Below are 17,771 nucleotides of genomic sequence, written 5' to 3' on the forward strand. Positions count from 1 at the left end.
TTTTATCCCTTCATAGTAGTTACCCTTATTTTTGGCATATATATATAAGTTGTTCTCTCTTTAAAATTTTGAGGTACAGTTTCTTCTAACAGATCAAAATATACCCTAAATCACTAGTGTATGGCTTTGTTCTAGTCTCCTGCCTGATCACATTCTCTCCCTTTTTCCTTTTTTTTTTCTTTTCTTAAATCTTCTTTCTTTTTTCAAACAACTTATCTTACCAAGTCCTTTTATAAAACCTTTTATAATTTTCATCTTTACAGTCATCTTCCATCCCTTCACTGTATCAACCCTTATTTTGTACATATATGTCTTTCTTCCTTTAAAATTTTAGGAGGCACTTTTTTCTAACAGACCAAAATACGCCCAAAATCTACTGTGTGGCACTGATCTATGCACTAGCCTGATCATATTTGATCATATTCTGCTATTTTTGTATTGTTTTGTTTTTGTTTTTATCTTTTTTTTTTCTTTTTTCTCTTTCTTTTTTCTTTCTTTCCCTTTCTTTTCCCCTGGTTTCAGGTCTTTTCTGATTTGTATACAGTATATTTGCTGGGGACGTTGTAAACCTGTTAGCATTTCGTTCTCTCATTCATCTATTCTCCTCTGGACAAAATGACAAGACGAAAGAAATCACCTCAGCAAAAAGAACAAGAGGTACTACCATCAGCCAGGGACCTACTCAATACAGACATTAGTATGATGTCGGACCTAGAGTTCAGAATCATGACTTTAAAGATACTAGCTGGGCTTGAAAAAAGCGTGGAAGTTATTAGAGAAACCCTTTCTGGAGAAATAAAAGAACTAAAATCTAACCAAATCGAAATCAAAAAGGATATTGATGAGGTGCAATCAAAAATGGGGGCACTAACTGCTAGGATAAATGAGGCAGAAGAGAGAATCAGCGATATAGAAGACCAAATGATGGAAAATAAAGAGGCTGAGAAAAAGAGAGAGAAACAACTACAGGATCATGAGGGCAGAATTCGAGAGATAAGTGATACGATAAGACGAAACAACATTAGAATAATTGGGATCCCAGAAGAAGAAGAAGAGAGAGAGAGGGGGGCAGAAGGTATATTGGAGCAAATTATAGCAGAAAACTTCCCTAATGTGAGGAAGGAAACAGGCATTAAAATCCAGGAGGCACAGAGAACCCCTCTCAAAATCAATAAAAATAGGTCAACACCCCGACATCTAATAGTAAAACTTACGAGTCTCAGAGACAAAGAGAATATCCTGAAAGCAGCTCGGGAGAAGAGATATGTAACCTACAATGGTAGAAACATTAGATTGGCAACAGACCTATCCACAGAGACGTGGCAGGCCAGAAAGGACTGGCAAGATATCTTCAGAGCACTAAACGAGAAAAATATGCAGCCAAGAATACTATATCCAGCTAGGCTATCACTGAAAATAGAAGGAGAGATAAAAAGCTTCCAGAACAAACAAAAACTAAAGGAATTTGCAAACACGAAACCAGCCCTCCAAGAAATATTGAGAGGGGTCCTCTAAGCAAAGAGAGAACCTAAAAGTAGCAAAGAGCAGAAATGAACACAGACAACAGACAGTTAACAGTCACCTTACAGGTAATACAATGGCACTAAATTCATACCTTTCAATAGTTACCCTGAATGTAAATGGGCTCAATGCCCCAATCAAAAGACACAGGCTATCAGATTGGATTAAAAAACAAGACCCATCAATATGCTGTCTGCAAGAGACTCATTTTAGACGCAAAGACACCCCCAGATTGAAAGTGAGGGGGTGGAAAACCATTTACCATGCTAATGGACACCAAAAGAAAGCTGGGGTGGCAATCCTTATATCAGACAAACTAGATTTTAAAACAAAGACTGTAATAAGAGATGAGGAAGGACACTATATCCTACTTAAAGGGTCTATCCAACAAGAAGATCTAACAATTGTAAATATCTATGCCCCGAACATGGGAGCAGCCAATTATATAAGGCAATTAATAACAAAAGCAAAGAAACACATTGACAACAATACAATAATAGTGGGGGAGTTTAACACCCCCCTCACTGAAATGGACAGATAATCTAAGCAAAAGATCAACAAGGAAATAAAGACTTTAAATGACACACTGGACCAAATGGACTTCACAGACATATTCAGAACATTCCATCCCAAAGCAACGGAATACACATTCTTCTCTAGTGCCCATGGAACATTCTCCAGAATTGATCACATCCTAGGTCACAAATCAGGTCTCAATCGGTACCAAAAGATTGGGATCATTCCCTGCATATTTTCAGACCACAATGCTTTGAAACTAGAACTCAACCACAAGAGGAAAGTCGGAAAGAACTCAAATACATGGAGGCTAAAGAGCATCCTACTAAAGAATGAATGGGTCAACCAAGAAATTAAAGAAGAATTAAAAAAATTCATGGAAACCAATGAAAATGAAAACACAACTGTTCAAAATCTTTGGGATACAGCAAAGGCGGTCCTGAGAGGAAAGTATATAGCAATACAAGCCTTTCTCAAGAAACAAGAAAGGTCTCAAATACACAACCTAACCCTACACCTAAAGGAGCTGGAAAAAGAACAGCAAATAAAGCCTAAACCCAGCAGGAGAAGAGAAATCATAAAGATCAGAGCAGAAATCAATGAACTAGAAACCAAAAGAACAGTAGAACAGATCAACGAAACTAGGAGCTGGTTCTTTGAAAGAATTAACAAGATTGATAAACCCCTGGCCAGACTGATCAAAAAGAAAAGAGAAATGACCCAAATCAACAAAATCATGAATGAAAGAGGAGAGATCACAACCAACACCAAAGAAATACAAACAATTATAAGAACATATTATGAGCAACTCTATGCCAGCAAATTAGAGAACCTGGAAGAAATGGGTGCCTTCCTAGACATGTATCAACTACCAAAATTGAACCAGGATGAAATAGAAAACCTGAACAGACCTATAACCACTAAGGAAATTGAAACAGGCATCAAAAATCTCCCAAGAAACAAAAGCCCAGGGCCAGACGGCTTCCCGGGGGAATTCTATCAGACATTTCAAGAAGAATTAATACCTATTCTCCTGAAACTGTTCCAAAAAATAGAAATGGAAGGGAAACTTCCAAACTCATTTTATGAGGCCAGCATTACCTTGATCCCAAAACCAGACAAAGACCCCATCAAAAAAGAGAATTACAGACCAATATCCTTGATGAACATGGATGCAAAAATTCTCACCAAAATACTAGCCAATAGGATCCAACAGTACATTAAAAGGATTATTCACCATGACCAAGTGGGATTTATTCCTGGGCTGCAAGGCTGGTTCAACATCCGCAAATCAATCAACGTGATACAATACATTAACAAAAGAAAGAACAAGAATCATATGATCCTCTCAATAGATGCAGAAAAAGCATTTGACAAAGTACAACATCCTTTCTTGATCAAAACTCTTCAGAGTATAGGGATAGAGGGTACATACCTCAATATCATAAAAGCCATCTATGAAAAACCCACAGCGAGTATCATTCTCAATGGGGAAAGACTGAGAGCCTTTCCCCTAAGGTCAGGAACGCGGCAGGGATGTCCACTCTCACCACTGCTATTCAACATAGTATTAGAAGTCCTAGCCACAGCAATCAGACAACAAAAAGAAATCAAAGGCATCCAAATCGGCAAAGAGGAAGTCAAACTCTCACTCTTTGCAGATGATATGATACTGTACGTGGAAAACCCAAAAGACTCCACCTCAAAACTGCTAGAACTCATACAGGAATTCAGTAAAGTAGCAGGATATAAAATCAATGCACAGAAATCAGTGGCATTCCTATACACCAACAACAAGATAGAAGAGAGACAAATCAAGGAGTCTATCCCATTTACAATTGCACCCAAAACCATTAGATACCTAGGAATAAATCTAACCAAAGAGGCAAAGGATCTGTACTCAGAAAACTATAAAATACTCATGAAAGAAATTGAAGAAGACACAAAGAAATGGAAAAACGTTCCATGCTCATGGATTGGGAGAATCAACATTGTGAAGATGTCAATGCTACCTAGAGCAATCTACACATTCAATGCAATCCCCATCAAAATACCATCCACTTTTTTCAAAGAAATGGAACAAATAATCCTAAAATTTGTATGGAACCAGAAGAGACCCCGAATAGCCAGAGGAATACTGAAAAAGAAAAGCAAAGCTGGCGGCATCACAATTCCGGACTTCCAGCTCTATTACAAAGCTGTCATCATCAAGACAGTATGGTACTGGCACAAAAACAGACGCATAGATCAATGGAACAGAATCGAGAGCCCAGAAATGGACCCTCAACTCTATGGTCAACTTATTTTTGACAAAGCAGGAAAGAATGTCCAATGGCAAAAAGACAGTCTCTTCAACAAATGGTGTTGGGAAAATTGGACAGCCACATGCAGAAGAATGAAACTGGATCATTTCCTTACACCACACACAAGAATAGACTCCAAATGGTTGAAAGACCTAAACGTGAGACAGGAGTCCATCCAAATCCTAAAGGAGAACACAGGTAGCAACCTTTTCGACCTTAGCCGCAGCAACTTCTTCCTAGAAACATCGCCAAAGGCACGGGAAGCCAGGGCAAAAATGAACTATTGGGATTTCATCAAGATAAAAAGCTTTTGCACAGCAAAAGAAACAGTCCACAAAACCAAAAGACAACCGACAGAATGGGAGAAAATATTTGCAAACGACATATCAGATAAAGGGCTAGTATCCAAAATCTATAAAGAACTTATCAAACTCAACACCCAAAGAACAAATAATCCAATCAAGAAATGGGCAGAAGACATGAACAGACATTTCTCCAAAGAAGACATCCAAATGGCCAACAGGCACATGAAAAAGTGCTCAACATCACTCGGCATCAGGGAAATCCAAATCAAAACCTCAATGAGATACCACCTCACACCCGTCAGAATGGCTAAAATTAACAAGTCAGGGAACGACAGATGTTGGCGGGGATGTGGAGAAAGGGGAACCCTCCTACACTGTTGGTGGGAATGCAAGCTGGTGCAACCCCTCTGGAAAACAGTATGGAGGTTCCTCAAACAGTTGAAATTAGAGCTACCGTTCGATCCAGCAATTGCACTACTGGGTATTTACCACAAAGATACAAATGTAGGGACCCGAAGGGGTACATGTACCCCAATGTTTATAGCAGCAATGTCCACAATAGCCAAACTGTGGAAAGAGCCAAGATGCCCATCGACAGATGAATGGATAAAGAAGTTGTGGTATATATACACAATGGAATATTATGCAGCCATCAAAAGGAATGAGATCTTGCCATTTGCAACGACGTGGATGGAACTGGAGGGTGTTATGCTGAGTGAAATAAGTCAATCAGAGAAAGACATGTATCACATGACCTCACTGATATGAGGAATTCTTAATCTCAGGAAACAAACTGAGTGTTACTGGAGTGGTTGGGGGTGGGAGGGATGGGATGGCTGGGTGATAGACATTGGGGAGGGTATGTGCTACGGTGAGCGCTGTGAATTGTGCAAGACTGTTGAATCACAGATCTGTACTTCTGAAACAAATAACGCAACATATTTTAAGAAAAAAGGAAAAGAAGAAGATAACAGGACAGGAAGAAAAGGGGAGTATGTCAGAGGGGGAGACGAACCATGAGAGATGATGGACTCTGAAAAACTGAGGGTTCTAGAGGGTAGGGGGGTAGGGGGATGGGTTAGCCTGGTGATGGGTATTGAGGAGGGCACGTTTTGCATGGTGCACTGGGTGTTATGAACAAACAATGAATCATGGAACACTGCATCAAAAACTAATGATGTAATATATGGTGATTAACATAACAATAAAAAATTTAAAAAAAAAAAATAACTCTCCCAAGAAAAAGGGATACCAAGTACCAATTAGTAACCCACCAGCAATTTCAGTGAGTACACATTGTGATGCTCCAAAAAAGTTCACTAAATGTGTGAATGGGTACTACCAGAGTAGATGCTTCCCTCATATAAAAATTATATGCTTTGGGCAACGTTTTTAAAATTCAGAAAATAATTGGGTCTGACAATCTCATAGTCTGAAAACCAAAACAATTATTAAATTATAATAAAATGGTTCTAGTTACTTAAGTTCTCACCCTTCTTTTACCCAAAACTACAGTTTATTCCCTCAATTTTAATGTCTTTACTCAAAATGGTCACTTTTCTACTCGAAAGCTAAGTTGCTGATATAAAGTACAATTATCTACTTGACCATTTTGGAAAAACTGCAATTCTAATTCTAATCACATTTAGTCTACCCTTTCCTAAGTAGAAAGTGATGTCTAAGCATGTTTAAACACACTAAGTAGGTGAAAGGTATTTAAAAAAAAAAAAAAGACTTTCAACCTGAAAAATGAACTGAATAGTCCAAATTTCATTGGTATGAACTGAAAAGACTTTGTAAGGAATGATGTTCATGCTACATGAGTATCAAAATTATAAGAAAAACATAAGATCCGGAATTGACAACCTTTAATTTAGACTGAGGGTAATACAGTAGACCTTTCTGCTTAACAGAGAGCCATCTTTAAAACTGCACCTTGGCTTCAAATTTTTCTATAATTTCTTTCCTCCAACTTCTTATTATGAACACTCAGTGCTCCTTTCCTTCACTGTTAAGTAGTCACTTCCGATTTCTTAGGTCATTCTCACAGGATCTGTGCCTCCACATGTTCTGTGGTCCACACTATGACATTCAGAAGCATCCACAGTCAAGAAGAGGCAAAAAAAAAAAAAAAAAAAATTTTTTTTTTTTTCCTCAAAAGCAAACCAAACCATAATGCAATGATTTTTCTCAAAGGCTCTAATCTGTAAGGCCACTCTGGCTTTAAATTTCTGTGATTCTAAATACTAAGCATGTGTTAGTTCAACATCCATTAGTAATCCACTGAACAATAAAAAAAAGTTCAACCTTGACTCTATAGTTAAGTTTTAGTATGATTACTTTTGGGGCTTTATAACATGTGCATATTCAATATATTATACACACTGAGTTTATAAATGCATAAAAGGATTAAGTTACTTCATATAAAACAAGCTGACCTTTCTTCTCTTTCTCTCATACAAGATTTATGATGAAAGAAAACCAGGTATAGATACATTAATAAAAATTCATTTACAACTACAATTGATTTAGTGGAAGGATTTCAGTGGCATCCTGAATGTCTATTAGAATTTAATCTAAACTAAGTTATTAATAATAATAACAACACAAAGTAATAGTTACATAACTTAAAAATAACAATTCACAACTATTTTCTGGGACATAAACCACTCACTGGCATGATTAAAATAACTCTCCTAAGAAAAAGGGACACCTAGTACCAATTAGACTATGTGCAAAACATTGCTCCAGGCACTTTACACTTATGAATTCATTTAAACTCGCCAATAATCCCATGAGATAAGTACCATTATTACACCCATTTACAAAGGGGAAACTAAGGCAGGTGAGATTAATGATTTGCTCAGGTCTCGGAGCTGTTAAACAGCAAAGCCAGGATTTGAACACAGGTAGCTTGGATCCAGAGTCAATACTTTTTACGATAGTGTTCTCTTTAGAAAACCCTTGGATATGTGCAAGTTTACAGGTATAATATAATATTCTGCAAAGAAGACTTAAAAATACATCCAAGTTTAATAAGATGCGTTAAAATAGAAACACACTCTATGGCTCCTACAACAAAAAGTTATCCCCACACAAGGAAATTAACTTTATCCATGGTTGACTTATTTCTATTTTAGCTAAACTTTCGAACTTTTAAATTATATAAAGAATTGACACAGACCCACTATTACGTCAAATCACTAAGAGATATATCACAGAAAAGATAATAATGTTCATGAAAAGTTAACTTAAAATAAATGCTAATGTAAAACTTGAATGAAAATAAGACCAAACATTTAAAGAATGCTACTATAGACTAAATTTAAAGAAATTGAATTTTAAAAAGAAACCTGTAGTTCTGGAAGTAAAATCTCCTAGAATGTTTTAAAATATTTGACTGACTACTTAAAGAAGAAACTTGTATTTCTAAAAGTACAATTCCCTAAAGATTTTGAAAGTATTTGTTGACTACCTACCTCTCCATGATTGAAAAAGAAGCACAGCACTGTAACCAGTCCTCCTAATCGGCTGCCGCTGGAAAAGAAGATAAAAACCATAACTCAAATAACAAAAATCCAGGTCAATCCTAATGAAACCTTGAAATAATATAATAAGATAAACTTCCAGTTCTACACAGTGTTAGCCACACTAGAACTCTACTATGCTTATTTACAAAATAAGTATCTATAGTATTATTAGTCAAAATAAGTTTCATTTTTAAAAAGTCAACTTCCATATTCAAAATGTACAAAAAAAAACCACAGAGACGGGGAATAAAAAATTGTGACTAGTCATGTTACCAGGCATCATGCAACCTGATCTTTTTCTTTCTCTCTCGTTTTTTTATTTTTTAGTGCCACATATTTATTTGTATCCTCTAGCAATTCTCAAACTACTTTTCTAGGGACACATGATATACATTCAGGAAAGAGGAGAGAAGTGCAGAAAAAGGCTTTGTGGACATAAAGACAGAAAACACCATACTTGGAAATTCAAAAAGCAAGCCAGCACATTTAAGAGTTAATTAATTCGGTATTTCCCAAGCCCCATCCCAAGCTACTCTCCTATAGAACATGCTTGGAGAACACTAGTTTACAAAGTTTTATCTTTCATCTGTTTCTAAAAACTTGTAAAAGAACACAAATATCAAAATATGACCACCAGGCTTCTAACTCTAGCTAAGAAATCACAACGCTGTAGATTTGGCCATCCGAACAACTAAACCTTCATTTGCTTAGGTAAGAGTAATATGGGTCTCCCACTTTCCTCCCACCCTAGCCAGAGGCATCTGAATAGGAGAAAGAAAGGCTGTTTTAGGTCTGTTCCATCATTTCTTTCATCTTTACTCTTGAGATCTTCCACTCTCTTTAGCTCATGCTGTTTTCTCCTGATTTTACCCAAATAACCTTCTTTCTTTTTACACAAGCATGCGTAGAACATCGACAAGCCAGGGAGGTAACAAGGAATCAGACACAGGTATTCTAGGTATTCTAGGCCGTGATACTTACTCCTGGGGATGTATGAATGAGGAAACATGGAGGAGATACAGGAGATGGCTGGGCTAATCCATGCACCGAGCACACACCCCCTCCGCATCCCTCCCAGCCTCCCAGGAGACCAGAAGGGCTGGCAGCCCCAGCACAGGTGGCCAGTCAGCCTTGGCACAAGACGAGGGTTAAGTCTGCATGTTCAGTGAAAGGAGTTTATGGAGTTTCCATTTTCCCTACAGAATTTTGAGCTCTGTGCTGCTCTAGAGAAGAGATGGCAGTGCAAGAAGTTTGAGGAAGGGGGTTGTCTGAAATACCACTTGCATTTAAGGACAGAGGTAACGACGGAAAACAGAAGAACTGCAGAGCCGTCTTAAAGGGATCATGGGAAGCTGGAAGACCACACATTCACAGGACACTAATGGAACAACTGTGCGTTTTCTCCACTGATTATCAACCTGGTCTAGCACAAATGAAATATAAAGGGGCAAAGAAATAGCATATTGGCCAGAAAATGGCTGAAATGATGAATCACAGAAATGAGAGGGACAGATAAAGGAGCCAGAAAGTCATACAGGCCAGGAAGCGGAAGTCAGGGCTCTCCCCTCAGAGGCCCAGCACACCTTCTTAAAAGGCCAGCCAACAGGCCAACGCCAGGCTTCATGGCAAGTCATAAGACATTAGATAAGTTAAGTGTGAGTTATGGGTTTAAATAAATAGTAATGTTTTGAACTTATGCCAACGAGACAGAAAAGTGCAAAGGTCTATATATTTTAAAAATCTGTTTCCTCATTGCCACCCTTCTCTCAATCCGATTCACCTAAGATAATCAATAATAACATCTGTGTGTGTGTCCACCCTCCCAAATCTTTCTCTATACCCCTATTTTAATGTGATCATGCTATTAACACCTCTCTGAAATTTGTTCCTTTTCTAATTCATCTATTATAAAGATTATTCCTAATCAATACACATAACCCAAGGCATCCTTATTAACAGATATCAAACATTGCATAGTACAAATGTACTACAAATTATTCAGCCCTTTCCCTATTATCAAACATATAGATATTTTTTAATTTCTTACCATAAGAATAACACGTCAAAATAAATATCCTTGTACACATAAATACTGGTGCTTTTATTTCTATAGGGCAGACCTAACTGTGAGACTGCCAAGTCAAAGAACGTGAACCGGAAAATGCCATACCAGTCCACACACCCCCCACCACAGTGTATGAGGTGTCTGCTTCTCTAGAACACAGCATCTGATGTGTCCAGATCCTTTTATATTTTGCCCATTGGGTAGGTGGAAACTTTTTTCTCACTGTCATTTTGATTTGTACCTCTTGTCTACTAGTACGGGCATCATTTTAATGGGTTTTGGGACAATGTGCATTTTCTCTTCTGTGAATTGCCTGTCTACATTCTTGTCCATTTTTCCATTGGATTGTCTATTTCCCTATTCAAAGATTAAGGGTATCCATTTTTTGACTGTTATATGTGTGATTAAGTATTTTGATATGTGTTATGGTGTATTCTGCCAAAAAGAAATTTTAAATTTCATGTAGTTAAATGTCAATATTTTCCTTTATCTCTTCTGTATTTCCTGCCTTATCTGCGAAGATCTTTCCTACCCCAGAATGACACAGTGTTCTAAAATATCTTCCAGTATCACTGTATTTTACATTTAAATCTTTCACCCAGAGAAATGTATGTGTAAAGCCTTAATTTTGTTCTCTTTGAAACAGCCAATTATGCTAACAACCATTTATCAAATAAACATTCCTTTTTCCGGTGTAATGAAATTCAGCCTTTATCATATATTAATTTCTCATAATACTAGAATCTGTTAATTTAATTCTATATTTTCTATATCACAATGTCTTCATTACTGTAGCATTATGGTAATATTAACATATGATAAGGAGAATTCCCCACCCCTAACTAAGTATTCTTTTAACATTTTTTAGGTAATTCTAACCAGTGCCCCCTCCCCCACACACAAAAGTGTTAGATTTCTGATCAGAATGTCATTAAATTTCCATATAATTTTGGAAGAATTGTCATTTATATGATGGTAAGTCTGCCCATTCAGTTGGATAGTATGTCTCTCTCCATTTATTCAATTCTATTTCTTTAAATAAAAATGATACGGACAAGCAATACAGCCACCAGATATCTAGAGCTAAAACTTCTAAAAATATAGGGATATGATAAACTCTGATCATAGTATAGTATTTTACCACTTTCAGACTTTGACAGGTCGTATAAGCTAAAGAAAACATACCAAGGATTCGAATGAGATCATCAGTAGGCTCGATTTTATAAATCTGTATGGTACTTTGACTATACAGAGAATATACATGATTTGTATAGCACCTGGAACACCTGGCTGGAAAGACACCTCATTCTCTGGTTATAATTCAAAAAAGACCCTACACAAGAGAGACCGAGAAACACCACCACCACCACCACCACTTTGGGAAATTGATGTAAAATTCCCTTTTAAAAATACCCTGAAAAAGAGTCAAAACTGAAATTTTATAAGTTCAATTTTTTTTTAACGGCAGCGTAAAGACAGGGACGGGGTAAAAAGAGGGCAAAGACAGAAGAATCCCACATCCAATCTCCCAGCCGAATCTCATGATGGGCCTGCTCAAGTCCTCCACCCCTACTACTGGCCTGCCGTGCAGCCTGTGGGGCTCAGGGACTGGACATTTTCCCAAAGGCAGTATCAGTGCGACATCACTCTCTTTAAACTAAATAACCACAAGATGCGTTATGGCCCAGCATCTTCCACGAACACAGACAGCTTTGCTTACCTAATCAGGGAGGCAGATTTTCGGGTACACTCTCGTTCCCTGCATAGCTAGGAGGGGAGGATAAAATTTGCTTATCTACAAGAAATATCTGACTTACAATCATCTTGAAATGGTGTGACTTGCAACAAATCTAAAACAGTGTCCCCAGCATTTACCTCCTTTCCCTCGAGTCCTTACAGACTATCATATAGGTCATTTGAGTTTGCTAAACAGAAAAGATGTAATAATCAGAAAACTTAAGACTGATTTTTTTTCCCCATTACAGTTGATCAGTTGGTATTTCAGCATTCCCTAGCGGTTAAAAAAAAAAAAAGATTCTTCTGCAATATTACCACCGACTGTCAGAAAATTTGAAAGCTCCCACTGTGCAAATTTTAAAATAGTCTAAGTTTGCACATTTACTCACACATCTCATTCACCTTTTGAGCCTCGATTTCCTCAGGTATAAAATGAAGGAGTAAAAGATCTTAAAACTTTTCAGTTCTGACATTTAATAATTTACAATTCTCTTCTTTCTCACATCTTTAAGTAACATGGATTCAAATCAATCATATTTTGGTAGGCTTAATCACTGGCACTTGTACCTCTATTTACCAAAAAAATTCAAGGAGAAAAAGTAATCATAGTTAATCCAAAACGTTATTAAATAACTCTTGGAGTGAATTAAATTAAATAACTTTTGCTGTATGAATGCTTATGAAAAAGAAAATGAGAGAATAATGTGGAAATAATTGAATTAAGAGAATTCCAGGCTCAAGTTTGAGATGTAAGGCATAAGCACCTTGCTAGCCAGATGAAGAAATGCCCCGCAGGCCTGCTGAGAGCTGAGCATCTTCCCCTAAACTTATACATGGATCCTCTGGCTTTTCTGGAGCATAAAAGAAAGCCACAGAAAGTAAGGGTGAGGACAAGAATGACAATCAGGAAGGCGAGGCATGGTCTCAGCTTAGTCCTTCCAGTCTGTTACAGGCAACTAATTAATGTCTTTAATTTAACTCTTTGTCTGCCAGGGCCAAGAAACAGAAGATTTTATTTACTAGACTGTGAACTTCCCAGTTCATCCTGGTAGTTCGCATAGTGCCTTGTCTATGGCACAGAGTCAAAAGGTATCTGAGGAGTCAATGAAAACATAAAAACTATCCAATCAAAAGTTGGCTGGCATTCCTTTGTGAGGAGAGGGGGCACTTTCAGTCAAACACACCACACCTCATACCACTGCAGTCCTTGATCACTGGCCTGGACACAGGCTCCTGCTCATCATCAGTGCCATGTGTTCAGTGGAGCCCCTACTGTGACCCAACCACCACACTGCTTGACTCCCCATCCAGACCTTCTACTGTGCCCTCAAGAACCTCCATTCCATGGTGAGCGACTTCCTTCCAGGAACCCTCAAGCCTCTGCCCAGATGCTTCCTCTCCTCCTACCGCGAAACCTTACCCTCCTCTGAGAGGAAGTTTCCTTTCCTCGTGCCACCACGCTCCTGTATGGCTCAAGGCCCAGAGGGGAGGCTGAAGCTTCCTCTATTGCTACTTTCAGACACCATCTGGGACCCTTCGTGAAAGTCTGCTCCTCTGAGCTCATTTCTCTCACTTGCCTCCTCACAGAAGTTCTCTCCTAATACTCCAGCTCATTCTCCATAATTCTCAGCTGTTATCCTTCGTCAAGGGCATGTCTAGAGTCTTAACTCACAGAGTCAGGGTCCAGGGTCCCCTGTTCTTCATTTCCATTCCCTCTATTGCACAGAGGAGGCTTTCTGAGAACTTTTTAATTATCCTTTTTATGACCTTCTCTAGATTTAACGTCTGCTGCTCTGTACCACTGTGGCCACTCTGATCTGTCTCTGATCTCTTCATCCTCTTGAATATTCACCTTTCTTTGCCTCCACTCTGTTCTCCATGGCTTCTCAGCTCTTGTCAGAAAAGTCTGTCTATTCTTTTGTAGACATAGCTAGTCATCAGAAAAATGCCTTTTCTTCCACAGGAGGAACAAACCAGTCACAGAACATAATGTATTCATTTTCTGACTTTCTACTCTACTCTATTATTTTCTTTGGTCATTGAAGGTTCATGCTTCTTTGATACCAGAAAGAATTTTTAACTACTTTATTTCTAGATGTGTTCCAGAAGCCCTGAAGGCATGGTAGATTAGTCTATATGCCAAACCTTCCTTTTAATTTTGCTTACTAACATCCCCCCCACTTTTTATCCTGAATAGTGAGAATGAATAGTCATAGCTAATATAACCAATTTCTCTATTTTCTTCTCATGATCCAGCCCAAGTTATCTATGAAGTGACTCGGTGTCCTTTTTAGACTCTGTGGCAGAATAGAGTAGCTTTTCATATCAATTCTCTATATCAATGAATAGACACCTCCCCCTTCCCGTACCTGTTTTAAGACAAAGTTGAACTTCTTATTCTTTATGACAATTTTGCTTTGCTTCCATTGTTTTATTTGAGATTTTTCTGTTGTTCATGCTTTGTTAGAAAATCAAGCATTACTGTTTATGCAGCCTGGATTTTTGGCTAAAAATATGTCTTATTTAAGCCATGAATAACACCAGCTCAAACTTTTTCAGCTCCATGTTGTTGCTGTGGGTTGTTTCGTTTTGTTGTTTTTTTGCTTTTGGAATGTTCTATTAACTTGGCCTTCTAGCACATCTTTAATCATTTGGTCTAACAGTTGTATATGAATATTTAAAAGATAAGTATTTCTCTTCAGTATGCATAAATTGATGAAAGTTATTGGTTGAAAATATTGGCATCTTTTCTCTAAAACCTGTCCCTCTTTAGGTCATTATCTTACCAAATGACACTTAACCACACTGTTTGCTGCCCAAGTCTGACCGCTAGGAGAGATCCATAACTTTCCTGTGACTCTGTTTCCTCAGAGTTACCTCTTAAAGTGCTAGATACATATTTCTTCAGTAAACAAATAAGCTTTAGAATCTGGAAAAGAAAAAGTGGAATCTGCAGAGGAAATGCTTCAGATGAGTCCACTGAAAAAATATTTCCTAAATTGGTAAAATTCTAATAAAACTTATGTGATAAATAATAATATATTATTTTTGTGCCTTCCGTAAATAGTAATCAAGAGCTAAGTTTTTTTTCCAATAATTTATTTATTCACTTCATTCAATTAAAAACTATTTTCTGAAAGCAGGCATTCTTCTAGGTGCCTTGCAAGCATTAATTTATTGTATTCTCACACAGAAGACAATGTCTCCTAACTCATCTAGGTGTTCTCCCTCCTACCCAGACACTTCTTAAAAATTCTATAATACTGCATTCCAGTTAACTTATGAAACACTTTACTTCCCTATTACAACCCCGAAAAACCTTTGTTACATTAAATTTTCTTTTATATCCAAAGGCAAACCAAAGAACTGGCAGTCACTCTAAGTTCTTCCCACATCATTTATTCAAATTATATAAAAACTCAATGTTAACAGGTTCCACCCACGATCTGGAGCTCCCATACAGCTTTTTTGTCTTCCAGTCTCAATCATGACAGCCTAGGATGGCCAGACAGCTAAGGAAAACTTCTAACATGGTAGGTATAGACCAAAAAATTTAAAAAAGCGAACTAGAAGATACCAAATTATTTAGGGAGGGGAAAAAAAAACATTAGTATATCCTCAGAGAGAAAGATACTGAATCCATGAAACAAAAATAAAATACTATTTTTTTAAAAAAAGGAACAGTCACAGAACAAATGAAAATTCTTGAAAACTAGAAGATAACAAATGAAAAACTGAATAGAAGAGTTGGAAAAATAAAGTTGACAAAATTTCCTAGGATATAGAAGAGCAATGATATTAAAAATGGGAAAATATATGAAAATTAGAAGATCAAGAAATGCAATATCCAAATAACAAAAGTTCTGAAAGAGAAAACAGAAGGAATGAAGTAAGTGAAGAAATAATCCAAGAAAATTTCCCTGAAATTAAGGGCATAAGGTGCAAGACTGAAACAACACTCACACGACTAAGATAATAAATGGGAACAGACTGATCTAGAGCAAGACATATTATGAAATTTCAGAACCATGGAGACAAAGAGAAGATTCTACAATCTTTCAGAAAAGAAAGGGAAGAAAAGGTCACATACAAAAATTTAGAAATCCGAATAACTAAAGAATGCCTGAACAGCACCACGTCAAGCAACAATAGTGTGACGCCTTCAAAATTCTGAAGGAAAGTGGTTTCCAGTCTGGAGTTCAATACTCGGCAAAACTATTAATCAAACATGAAGACAAAATAAAGTCATTTTCAGATACACATGATCTCAAAAATTACCTCCCATCCACTCATTCTCAAAGACTTCTAGAAGATGGAAGATGCACCAGAGTGAAAAAATAAACCAAGAAAGTAGAATACATAGGATATGGCATAAGAGATCCCATTATAAGAGAGCAATGAAAGAACCCTGGGTAGTGAAGGAAAATGCCAAGGTGACAGATGTACACCAAACAACAGAAAGCAGTCAGTCCAGAATCAAGTACTGACTCATGCCCAGATCCTCATGTTTTATTTAACCTGAGAATAAAGCCCCAGTGAGCCTGGACAGATTGTTGTCTATATTTTGTCTTGGCTTCTACATGCCTTACTGTTGGCATCAGCTAAGGACACTCATTTCACCTACAGAAATCGTTCTGCTTCAGTATGCTCTTGAGAGCCAGGGTCCATAGTGGTGAATCTGGAAACAGAGGACAACTCTTCCCCTCACAATATTTCTGCTGGACAGTCAGGACCAGGCCCACACTACGTTTCTTCAGATTCCCCTGCCAAATGAGTCCTACATTCATCCCAGGACTAGCTCATGACCTTGCCTACTAATGCCCTAGGGAGTTGGGCTCCTGATTAAAAACCCATATATGATTTCTGAGGCCCAACCACAGACAATTACAAAGGTTCACCTTTTGTTCAGGGCTTCCTCAACAATGAGATGACCCTCATGTCTGCACTGATCCCTCGATTCTCAACCAGGGCACTATTCCATGGGGGGAAATGGACAATGGGGAGTCTGTATTTTCTCCAGTTTTAGAATCTTGTTACACCATCATAGTAAGTAATAAAAGGTTTAACTCTTTCACTTTTAGCTTGTTGCTTTAAACGACTACTCCAACACGTGGCAGCTCAACTCCCTCTCCTAACGGTCCCTGAAGGTTCCCTCAGGGAACCCTGCTCCCTGCAGAATAGAGACTTACCCACACCAAGTCTTACAAAACTGGCCTCCAGAAACTGTTTGTAGCTGAGACATGTCAGGGCATCTTACAAAATAAATAACTGTAATCATGAATTAACAGCACAGCTTTTAGAAAATAATTAACAATGTTTTTTTTTAATTTTTATTTTTAAAGATACCAAAATACTGAGAATTTCAGAAAAAGAGGTATAGCACGAATAGGTTGTGTTTGCAAAAACATCTGACTTCATCTCCTCATGTCAGAGCTTGGCAGCCCAGCCCCATTTCACCATTTGGCTGTGTTTTCTATTTTCTCTTCCACTTGCATTTTTTGTGAAATGGATTGGCTTATCTGACTTCAGAAAGCTTATATCTGTACTATTTTAAAAGAAATATACTTCTGGAGTAAAAATGTCATACTCAATCTGCCTGTAAATTTATATAATACAACTTATAAAAAGATTCTAACCACAATTATAGATATCCTCCTCTTTATTCTTAACCCACATGTTAAGAAGTCTGCAGCTTCGTCCCACTTTACAAAGTTAGAAGGGTGACAAAACTAACCACCAAGGAAGAAAACAATAAGAACTACCTAGCAATTTGAGACCTCAAAAAATACTCATG

At 37.5% G+C, this 17,771-nt stretch overlaps 1 protein-coding gene across 5 annotated transcripts in view; it reads right to left on the bottom strand.

Moving 5' to 3' along the window:
* DPY19L1 (dpy-19 like C-mannosyltransferase 1) overlaps positions 1-17,771 on the bottom strand; it is a 92,348-nt gene that overhangs the window by 47,547 nt on the left and 27,030 nt on the right. For all 5 annotated transcript variants that reach the window (XM_073899055.1, XM_073899056.1, XM_073899053.1 and 2 more), the window contains one exon: positions 8,125-8,182. In XM_073899055.1, coding sequence (XP_073755156.1) covers positions 8,125-8,182 — 58 coding nt within the window. The remainder of the gene's footprint in view (positions 1-8,124; positions 8,183-17,771) is intronic.

The sequence above is a fragment of the Callorhinus ursinus genome, unplaced genomic scaffold (assembly GCF_003265705.2).
Source record: "Callorhinus ursinus isolate GAN/ISIS: 27379988/994484 unplaced genomic scaffold, GSC_fseal_2.0 scaffold12, whole genome shotgun sequence".
In the NCBI taxonomy this organism is placed as follows: Eukaryota; Metazoa; Chordata; class Mammalia; order Carnivora; family Otariidae; genus Callorhinus; species Callorhinus ursinus.